The sequence below is a fragment of the Mus pahari genome, chromosome 6, assembly GCF_900095145.1.
Source record: "Mus pahari chromosome 6, PAHARI_EIJ_v1.1, whole genome shotgun sequence".
NCBI lineage: Eukaryota > Metazoa > Chordata > Mammalia > Rodentia > Muridae > Mus > Mus pahari.
The window spans coordinates 68375571-68386131 of NC_034595.1; the positions used below are offsets into that span (position 1 = coordinate 68375571).

Here is a 10561-nt window from a genome sequence, read left to right on the forward strand (position 1 = left end):
CCCCTCCTCTCCCCTCTCCTCCTCCCTCCCTCCTCTCCTCTCTCCTCCTTTCTCCTTCCCTCTCCCTCCTCTCCCCTCCCTTCCTTTCTAGTCCCCTTCTTTCCATAATGGTACTTTAATTGTCACTTGGTGAATCCTTCACTCAAGAGCCATGTGCACTTTGTGGGACAGACATGTGCCAGGGCTGTCATCCTTTTGACTGCAGAAGGCCATTTTGGGCCAGGTAAGACCTATGCTGGTTCACAGAGGAGCCCATGGGAACAGATCCCCTCTCCTGGTGTGGCTGGGCTCTAGGGACAGGTTCTGGAGGGCCCGAGAAGCCCAGCACACAGGAGCCTCTGCATACAGGGACTGACTGAGGAAAGGAGGAACAGAGAGACCAAACACCGGTGACAGGTGATAGTCACAACCCCCCTGGGTCTGATCAGGCCTGAAATATGTGTATCCACCCTCTGGGCCTTTTCAGCTAAGTGAGCCAGTAAATTGCCCTTTCCCAAGTCTAGTAAAAATGTATTTTTATATTTATATTTTTATTTTTATGACTCTTAACCAATATGGTGCTGACTAGAGAAGGGTCAGTGGGCCGTGGATGGAGGTTCAGCTAGAGCAGAACCCTGCTGCCTCCCGCCATTCCCCAGGGCTTTGACAGACCCGCTGGCACCTAGAGCCGTGGCCCATGTGGCCTGAATACCAAGGACACCATGAGCTGACCTGACAGCTGAGACCCAGAGTCTCTGGAACGAGACTTACCTGCTCACAGCAGATAAGAAGATGCCAATGGACCTCAGGATCTTTTCTAGTTCAAAGCCAGTCATATAGCTGCAGCAGCGTTAAAGAGCGCTTCCAGGTGGCCTCCCATTTAGATTGATTCCTAGTACTTCTAAGGGCTAGGATGAGGGTGTGGATGACCTATGCCCTTCACCCTGAGAGGAAACATGGGCATAGGGGTGGAGCTAGTGTGTGTGTCTCTGTGTCTCTGTGTGTATATGTATGTGTCTATGTGTGTGTGTATCTCTGTGTATATATGTATGTCTCTCTCTCTCTCTCTCTCTCTCTCTCTCTCTCTCTCTCTCTCTCTGTGTGTGTGTGTGTGTGTGTGTGTGTGTGTGTGTGTGTTCTATATCTCTCTGTGTCTCTGTGTGTATATGTATGTGTCTATGTGTGTGTGTATCTCTGTGTATATATGTATGTCTCTCTCTCTCTCTCTCTCTCTCTCTCTCTCTCTCTCTCTCTCTCTGTGTGTGTGTGTGTGTGTGTGTGTGTGTGTTGTTAACTCCTTCCCTGTTCTCTAAGAAGTCCCTCCAGGGCAGTCCACCCAACTGGGCTCTGCACTCTGCAAACTCCTTAGGGAGCAAAAAGGTCCCCATACACCCAAGTATATGAAGAGAACTGATAGTCTCTCAGAGCCATGGCCCATGTATCATTTTGGTCTCTCCACAGCTCATTATTTTGGGCCTTGTTCCTAGACTTCTCTACAGATAATTAGCTTCAGCCGGGCCTGGTGCCATACTCCTTTAATCCCAGCACTCCAGAGGCAGAGGCAGGCGAATCTCTGTGAGTTCAAGGCTAGCTTGATCTACAAAGTTGAGTTTCAGGATAGTCAGGGCCATTATACAGAGACATCCTGTCCCCCAAAAAAACAAACCAACATCAATAAAAGAATTAGCTTTATCATTAATTCTCCATTCTGTACTTGCTCAGAATTTTACACTGGAGGTCACTATTCCTATGAAGAATTGCATAGCTTCCTAATAAGAGTAACAGGAAATGGAGGAAAAATTAAACTCTGATTTAAAACAACCTCAGTATTTAATGCTACTTTTTAATGCAAGCCTTTGCAAAAAGCCTCACTGTAATAAAGCATCCTGAGCTTCGGCTCCAACACAGGGTATGAAATCAAGTCGTGGCAGAAAGGGAACCAGTCAACAATTACTAGGCTCATAACACATCCCAGGCTCTTAGAACACTTAAGAAATTAGCTGGAATTATTGCAGTCCGTGAGGATGACTGAGAGCTCCCAGGACTGAGAAAGGCTAATGGAATGGGTTGGAGGTAATGGTGCTTTGTTGGGGAGTGGGGTGAGGCAAATTATCTCTGCTGCACCCCAGTTCCCAGGATGCCAATAGGAGGAGAGACAGATTGGCTCATTAGGAACGGCTCCTCTTTAGTGCAAAGCCAGTGTTTGTTCTGGAGCCAGGCTCCCCTCCGGTTGCCACCTTAGCCTGGGCCAGGCAGTTAGCCCTCAGGGCAATCTCTTAATTGCTCCATTGCCCTTCTCTAGTTCCAACCTCTGCCCTGTGCCTGCCTCCTTTTCCTAAGTTACCAGCTAGGCTGACCGGCTTCTGTCAACTTCTTTTCTCTCTGTCACAGGCTAGTCTTCATTTCAGTCCCTTACAATGCATGCTTTTCTTCTTTTCCCACTCCCTCCCCTTCTCTGCTCTTCTCCTTTCCCCCCTCTCCCCCCTCTTCCCTCTCTTTTTCCTTCCTGTCTTCTTCTCTCCCCCCTCCCTTCTTTTTTTGAAATGGTCTCACCATGTAGCCCAGGCTAGCCTGGAACTTAAGGTGTTCCTCCTTTGGCATCCTGCATGCTGGGATGGCAGGCACGTGCCACCATACCCTGCTCTACTCAACCTTCCAAGGCTCATTTTTCTTATCAGTGAGATGGGATCTTAGAAATCCTCTGTGAGGCTATCAAAGGACATGATACATGAACGATACAGGGCTCAGGGTCTAGAACATTAAAAGACACAGAAAATGGCAGCTAACAGTGTCACCATCATTGCATAAATCATTGATTGTTCTGATCTGTTATGGAAGTTCAAGACTGACAAAAAGTTTGGGTTTATGTGTTCAGTTTTACAAAAGATAACAATGTTGCGTGGGTTTGTTTTCCTCTTGGGTGAGTAACTGGAGGACTTGGGGGGGGGATAGCACTCAGTGCACTGTCACTCAGTGCACTGTCACTCAGTGCACTGTCACTCAGTGCACTGTCACTTCCAGTGGGCAGTATACTCCTAATGGCAGGATCACAAAGAAAGTAAGGGGGGGTCTCTGGACTGTAGACAAATAGTGTGGTTCATAGAGCCAACCTGTTAGCATTGGCTGGCGGGCACATGGCATCAGAAGGCATGATGCCCCGTGAATTAAAGCACTGAGCACAGGAGAGAGAGGTGAGCAGAGCACGCTCTCTGTGGAAGCGTGAGCACTTATGAGCACTTATGAGGTGAGTCAGACGGGCCCTGCAGCAGACAGACAGACAGACAGACACTGACAGGAGGACGAGGACAGTGGACAGAGTAACAGTTCATCCCTGAAGTCCCAGCCCCTGGGAGGCTGAGGCAGGAGGAGCACATGCTTGAGGATAGCCTGGGATACATAGGTAGATCCTGTCTGAGAAAAGGAAGATGGAGGGGTAGTGGCTGCTGCAGAAGTGCTGAAGGGCAAGGTGAGGGCTGCACTCGCTTTAGGTCAGAAACTTAAAAGGGCACAAAAGCCAACTCTGTAATCAAACCCATCAGACTTCTTTTCTCTTTTTCCTTTTCTTCTTTTTAGATAGGCGGGATCTCATGTAACCTAGATTGGACTCTTGAGCTTCTTATATGGCTGAGATGACTCTGATTTCCTGACCATTCTGCCTCCACTTTCCAAGTTCCAGGATTATAGATGCTTTTCAACATGCCTAGCTTGCCATGCCCACCTGCCTGCCTGTCTTCCTCCCTCCCTCCCTCCCTCCCTTCCTTCCTTCCTTCCTTCCTTCCTTCCTTCCTTCCTTCCTTCCTTAAATCTTACTTCAATTTTAAACTCAAAATATTGACATTAAAACCAAATGTGGTGGCTTCCATCTGAAATCCCAGCACTTGGTGGCAGAGGCAGGAAGATTTCTACAGGCCAGTCTAGGCTACATAAAGAGTTCTATGTCAGACGCAGTGATTTATAGAGTGATTATAGGGAGGAGACCTTGTCTCAAAACAAAACCCAAGACAAAAAAAGTTAAGATAAAGTTCATGATAAAATATGAAAGGTTTGGGGGGCTGGAGAGGTGGTTCAGCGGTTAAGAGCACTGACTGCTCTCCTGAAGGTCCTGAGTTCAAATCCCAGCAACCACATGGTGGCTCACAACCATCCATTATGAGATCTGGCATTCTCTTCTGCTGTGTCTGAAGTCAGCTACAGTGTATTTACATATAATAATAAATAAATCTTTAAAAAAAATCTATCAAAGGTTTAAGTGGAACTGGCCTTAGAGTGTGGACCTCCCTCACCTGAGGTGGCTGCTGTTCATTGAGGTCATTGATAGATGTGGGCCAGAAGCCAAACACTCATGTTTCTCATGCACAACGGCTCTATCCCCAAGTCACCAAGTTCCTGCAAATGCCAGTGACCACCTGTTCTGAGTCACCAGGTTGCTTGTGGAAGAGAGGACAGGGTGAGAGGGCTCACACTTGCAGTTCCAGCACTCAGAAGGGAAAGGCAGGCAGGAGAATCAGGAGTTCCAGGTCATTGTTGGTGTGCTGGCTAATTTTATGTCAACTTGACACATTTATGGTCACCTGGGAAGAAGGAATCTTAATAGAGAAGATGCCTCTGTTGGGCTAGTGTGTAGGCAAGCCTGTCAGTCACTGTCTTGGATGATGACTGAGGTGGGCAGTCCTGCTCACCCTGGGAGGTGCCTCTGCTGGTCTGGTGTTCCCAGATGGTATAAAGTAGGTTGAGCAAGCTATGGAGAGCAAGTCGGTAAGCAGTGGTGCCCTTCGGCTTCTGTTTCAGTTCCTGCCGCTGGGTTCCTGCCTCAAGTTCCTTCCCTGACATCCCTGGATGATGGGCTACCAGCGGTAAAGTGAGATAAGCACTTTCCTTGCAAGTTGCTTTAGTGGTTTAATCACAGCAATAGAAACCCTAACACTTGGCCATACTGCAAGTTCAAAGCCAGTTTGCCTAGCATGCATTAAGGTCCTGGTTACTAGCCAGGGGAAGGGGGAAGGGAAGGTCTGAAGTAAGTCCACCAAGAGCAGAAGTGATGTGGCTCCCACAGACAATGCAAACAGTAACGGTAACCAAATTGTCTTCAGTCCTATTCTGCCTCAAACAGGCACTACAAGCTTGTCCCAAACAAGGGGTTTTAAATATTTATTTATTTATGTAATACTATATCTCCCTCTCTCTATCTATAGAGAGAGTGCTCTGTCCGCATGTATACTGACACACCAGAGGAGGGCATTGGATCCCATTAGAGATGGTTGTGAACCACCACATGGTTGCTGGGAATTGAACTCTGGAAGGAGCCAAGCAGCCAGTGCTCTTAACTGGAGTTGCTCCTCTTTTTGTGTTCTCTCCTTGTTTACCTAGTTTCTTTCATAAACCAGAAATGTGAGAGTCCACCTGAGGCACGAGTAGAGCCAGCAGTTGGATATCTCTTGGTAAAGAGCTCAGATTCCAGAAGGAAACTGGAGACTCTTCCAGCTGGAGTGATGTTGGCATCAGAAGAATGGATTTGATTATTTAGGGAGAAGCAGACTGAGAGAACAGAGAAAAGGCAGGGGGATAGAGGCTCAAGGAACGCCAAGAATTAAGGGGAGGACTGCCAAAGAAGTGACAGACCAGCCAGAAGGAAAGAGGCAACAGGAGAGCCAGATCCCAGGAGTCCAGGGAACTGTGTGGAGGAGTGGGAAGGGCTGACTAACAAATGTCATTAAGAGGCCATGTAAAAGGAATGAGGAGGTGGCCACCTGCCATTGCAGTTAGAAAACCACTGGAAACCTTGGCAAGACCACACTGGTGGAGCTGGGCGAGCAGAGACTGCAGTGGGCAGGGGGGACAGAGGAATGGCAGAGGGGAGTCTTAGTGACCTTTCAGCAGGTTACACTGTGAGGGGAGGGTGGGTGAACTCAGCATTGCTGCTAGGATTTTCATTTTTAGAGTAAATGCCAGGTGTGGAGATGCAAGTCTGTGATCCCAGCACGTGGGAGGTGGAGGCAGAGGGGTCAGACATCTTTGGCAACCTAGTCTTTGAGGCTGTCCTGGGCGACATAAGACCCAATCTTGCCCCCAAACAAAAAGGAGTAAGTGGGGCTGGAGAGATAGCTTGACTGTCAAGAGCACTGGCTGCTCTTCCAGAGGACCCAGGTTCGATTCTCAGAACCTACACAGTGGCTCACAACCATCCATGGCTTCAGTTCCAGATGACCTGATGCTTTCTTCTGGCTTCTGAGGATACCAGTTATACATAGTACACAGACATACATGCAGCCAAGACACACCACACCACACACACACACACATACACACACATACACACACACACACATACACACACACACACACACACACACACACACACACACACACTGAAAGATGATAAAATGAAATTGAAGATAAGGAAAATGGAAAAGATATAAGACTGAAAACAAAGTCCCCAAGGAAGAGTCAAGAGTAGAATAAACACATTCAACTCAGATGTAGTACTAGCTTCCAAGTCTCCTGAGACAGAGGGCAGAGTTAAGAATCACACACTTAAGAGTCTTGTGATGGTTTGAATATGCTTGGCCCAAGGAGTGGCACTATTAGGAGGTGGAGCCTTGTTGGAGGAAGTGTGTCAGTGTATGTGTGTGTGTGTGTGTGTGTGTGTGTGTGACTTTGAGAGCCTCCTCCTAGCTGCCTGAGGGGTCAGTCTTCTGTTTGCCTTCAGAAAAGATGTAGAATTCTCAGCTCCTCCAGTGCCATACCTGCCTGGATGCTGCCATGCTCCGGCCTTCATGATAATGGACTGAACCTCTGAACTCTAAGCCAGCCCCCAATTAAATGTCCTTTATAAGAGTTACCTTGGTCAGGGTCACAGCAAAGAAACTCTAACTAAGACAGTTGGGAAGACAGGCAATCAATAGAATTCTTGACTTTGGAGATATTTTTATCACCATATATTCAATTCTAAAATATTGGAATCAAGAGAAAAGCTTCCTCAATTACACTTCCCCACCCTTTTTGATGATGCCCTGCTTCCCACCAACTTAGCAAAGGATACATGATTCTAAGCCAGGTGGTCACTCGTATGAGGAACAAACTGGCTCCCTGGGAAAACTCCAGCTCCAACTCAGGGCCAGTCTTGCCTTCGTTGGTTTCGATGAACGTGGTGAGAATCTGAGTTCGGAGGCCTTTGCCGGCGTTGTCCCACTCTTGCAGAAAACTAAGGAGCCGGCTGATGGCCGCCTGCTCCTTTACAGAGGTCATGGTCGACCAATCCTGAGGGGGACTGCAAGGTACAGACAATGGGATACCATAGTGTTTAGAATCACGTGAACCCATAACTTCATGGGCTGTGCTTTTCTATGGATCGACTTGTAGGTTAGGCGAGCCTTTGTGCAGATGCACGTGTAAAAGCCACGCTAGGGGCTGGAGGGCATGGCTTCCTAGCAATGCTTCCAGGACCCTCAGGGTTTTAGCCCTAGCACAGTGCAAAACGAAGTGAGGGACTGAATGGTGGCTGGGTGACAGATGGGGCTGTAGCTCACAGGTGGATTACTCACCCTCCCCCATGTGCAAGGTGCGGTGTTGATCCCTAACACTGGGGGTGGGGGGGGCACTCTAAGATCTGAGCAGGGAAGTTTTAGCCAGGATGGAATGGAATGAAAGGAATTGTGTTGGTCCCACAGTGACCCAAACCTATAGCCCTAGTACTCCCAGACAGTGAGGCAGGAGGAGGAGAATTTCGAAGTTAGCATCAGCTAAAGTGGAGATACTATGACAACATGCATCAGGCTGGCCTTGAATTTACAGGTCTGCCTGCCCTCTGTTTCCCAAGTATTAGGACTGTACCATGGTGTCTGCTTTTTTCCTTCCTTCTTTCCTTCCTTCCTCTCTCTCTCTCTCTCTCTCTCTCTTTCTTTTTTTGAGACATAGTTCTGCTATGTAGCACAGGCTGGCCTTGAACTCATGATAAGCCTCCTGCTTTAACCCCGTGAATGCTGGATTACAGGAATTAAGTTAAACATGCTTCCCCCCCCCCTTTGTGTGTATGTGTGTCTGTTTGTGTGTCTGTGTGAATACATGTTTGTAGACATATATGTGGAGGTCAGAGGTTGATGTTGGATATCTTCCTTAACTGCTTTTTGCCTTATTTATTTTAATTTTTTATTTTAATGTTTTGAGATAGAGTCCCACCATATAGGTTTGGCTGTCCAGGAACTCCATTTGTAGATCATGCTGGCCTTGAACTCAAAGATACCCTCCTGCCTCTGCCTCCTGAGTGCTGGGATTAAAGGTGTGTGCTGGTGCTGGAGAGATGGTTCACTGGGTAAGACCACTGACTGCTCTTCCAAAGGTCCTGAGTTCAAATCCCAGCAACCACATGGTAGCTCACAACCACCCGTAATGAGATCTGATGCCATTTTCTGGTGTGTCTGAAGTCAGCTACAGTATAATAATAAGTAAATTTTTGGGCTGGAGCAAGCAGAGACTGAGCGAGGGGAGTTGACCAGAGAGAACAGAGGTCCTAAAAAGTTCAATTCCTAATAACCACACAAAGGCTCACAACCATTTGTACAGCTACAGTGTACTCACATACATAAAATAAATCTTTAAAAATAAAATAAAATAAAGGTGTTTGCCCCATGCCTGGCCCTGCCGCCTTAGTTTCTGAGATAAAGTCTTTCATGGGACCTGGAACTAGTTTGGCTGGACTGGCTGGCCACTGAGTTCCAGGAATACACCTGCCTGGACAACCACCCAGTGCTGGGTTTACAGTCAAGCACCATGGTGCCTGGGATGTCTGTGAAGGCCAGAAAACACAAGCTCTGGGGTGGCAGGGGAGCAGGTATTTGCTAAAAGCCTCAGACTGTTCTTCAAGCTGGGTGGGAGACTGGGCGGGGTCTTTTGAGACCAGGGCTCATCAGTTTAGGCAAAGTTCTTCTTAACCTTGTAGCTGGGCATTTAGTCTAACTCTTTAAAACAACTCAAAGTAAAGTTAGTGGGAAGAACAACTTCCTGTTCCGTAGCTGGATTAATGGGCTGTGGTTTGTAGGAGCCTGTGTCCTTGGGAGAGTGTTTTCGATAGGGGGAGGGGAGGCTTAAAATAAACCCGTTTCCCAAAAATAGTTGTGATTGAAAGTGTTATTATCCATAACAAATGTTAGTGCTGATGGGATAAAGGCACGTGCGATTCTTTTGTTTAACAGACAAGTGAAAGTCATATTTCACATTATCATGGGGTTTTCTGTGATTTACAGAATATTTGTGAAACATTACTTGCGGTGGCCATGATTGATATGGAGGGAAGAGCTTGTGTGTAAGAGAGATGTGTATTTCACAGAGACGGTTCAACATGAAATTTACAGTCCCATAAAGTGCTCCCACATCTTCGCCAGAGATCTAGTTAAAAGGACTTTACAGTCTGAAGCATCCTAAAATTGATTCTAAATTAACGTTTCCTCACATGTATTTGAGATATTGATGGGGCCCTGCTATCAGACTTTTATTAGGAAGTGATAATCTGAGACATGCTGAGACAGACGTACATACATACCAACCTCCACTACTCCCCAGAGGACACTGGGTCTGTTCTCCTGGGAAGGGCGCCACACAGCTTCAGGAAGACATCACAAGGTCCAATTAGCTTCTAGAACTGGGGGCCCAGGGTAAGTGTGGACCAACCTAAACACACAAAAAAAATGACCAAACCTTTGGAATGCCATTGATTATGGTGAACTCCATTGTAATCAGAGACATAAAAGGAACTGTCACAGGCTGTGGACACTTTCAACAGCCTAACGAGCATTACAAAAACAAGGGCCAGGGCTGGAGAGATGGCTCAGCGGTTAAGAGCACTGACTGCCCTTCCAGAAGTCCCCAGTTCAATCCCCAGCAACCACATTGGTGGCTCAGAATCACTGTAAAAAGATCCGATGCCTTCTTCTGGTGTGTCTGAAGGGAGCTACAGTGTACTCACATACATAAAAAATAAAAATAAATCTTGAAAGAAAGAAAGAAAGAAAGAAAGAAAGAAGAAAGAAAGAAAGAAAGAAAGAAAGAAAGAAAGAAAGAAAGAAAGAAAGAAAGAAAGAAAATGAGGGCCAGATGGGCAGTGGTGGCACATGCCTTTAGCCAGCACTAGGGAGGCAGAGGCAGACAGATCTCTATGAATTTGAGGTCAGCCTGGTCCATGTAGCGAGTTTCAGGGCAGCCAGGGCAATATAGAGAAGCCCTGTCTTAAAAAACAAACAAGCAACCAAACAAAAGAAAAAAGAAACGAGGACCAGCAGTTGTTTTAGACCCCAGGGAGGAGGGATGAGGCACCAGCATTAACTTTCTCTAGACAGACTCTTCCTAGGCCCAGGGTTCAAGCGTGCTATTAGAGAAACTCCCAGCAGAAGGCTCCGTGGGATGGTCCCTCAAAGTCCCTGGAACTCTCTGTTCCCTTGTGCTCTTCTGCCTGTCTTCTCTCTCTGCTTTTTCTTCCTGTGAGATAGACAGGCCAGTCGAGGCTGGCCTCAAACATGATCTTCTCAGCTTCACTGAGGTTCACTGGCTTGTGCCCACCATGCCGAGCTTTAACTCTTTTTTTTTTTTTTTT

At 47.1% G+C, this 10561-nt stretch overlaps 1 protein-coding gene across 2 annotated transcripts in view; it reads right to left on the reverse strand.

Annotated features, from left to right (window-relative positions):
• Nucleotides 1–10561, reverse strand: part of Armh1 (armadillo like helical domain containing 1) — a 37532-nt gene that overhangs the window by 16333 nt on the left and 10638 nt on the right. Inside the window, exons 2-4 of one of the 2 annotated variants that reach the window (XM_021200921.1) lie at nt 9519–9642; nt 7019–7246; nt 751–819 (exon numbers count right to left, since the gene is read on the reverse strand). In XM_021200921.1, coding sequence (XP_021056580.1) covers nt 751–819; nt 7019–7224 — 275 coding nt within the window. In that variant the 5' untranslated portion in view covers nt 7225–7246; nt 9519–9642. Of the gene's footprint in view, nt 1–750; nt 820–7018; nt 7247–9518; nt 9643–10561 lie in introns of those variants that run through there. The other variant, XM_021200922.1, reaches the window with a different exon arrangement.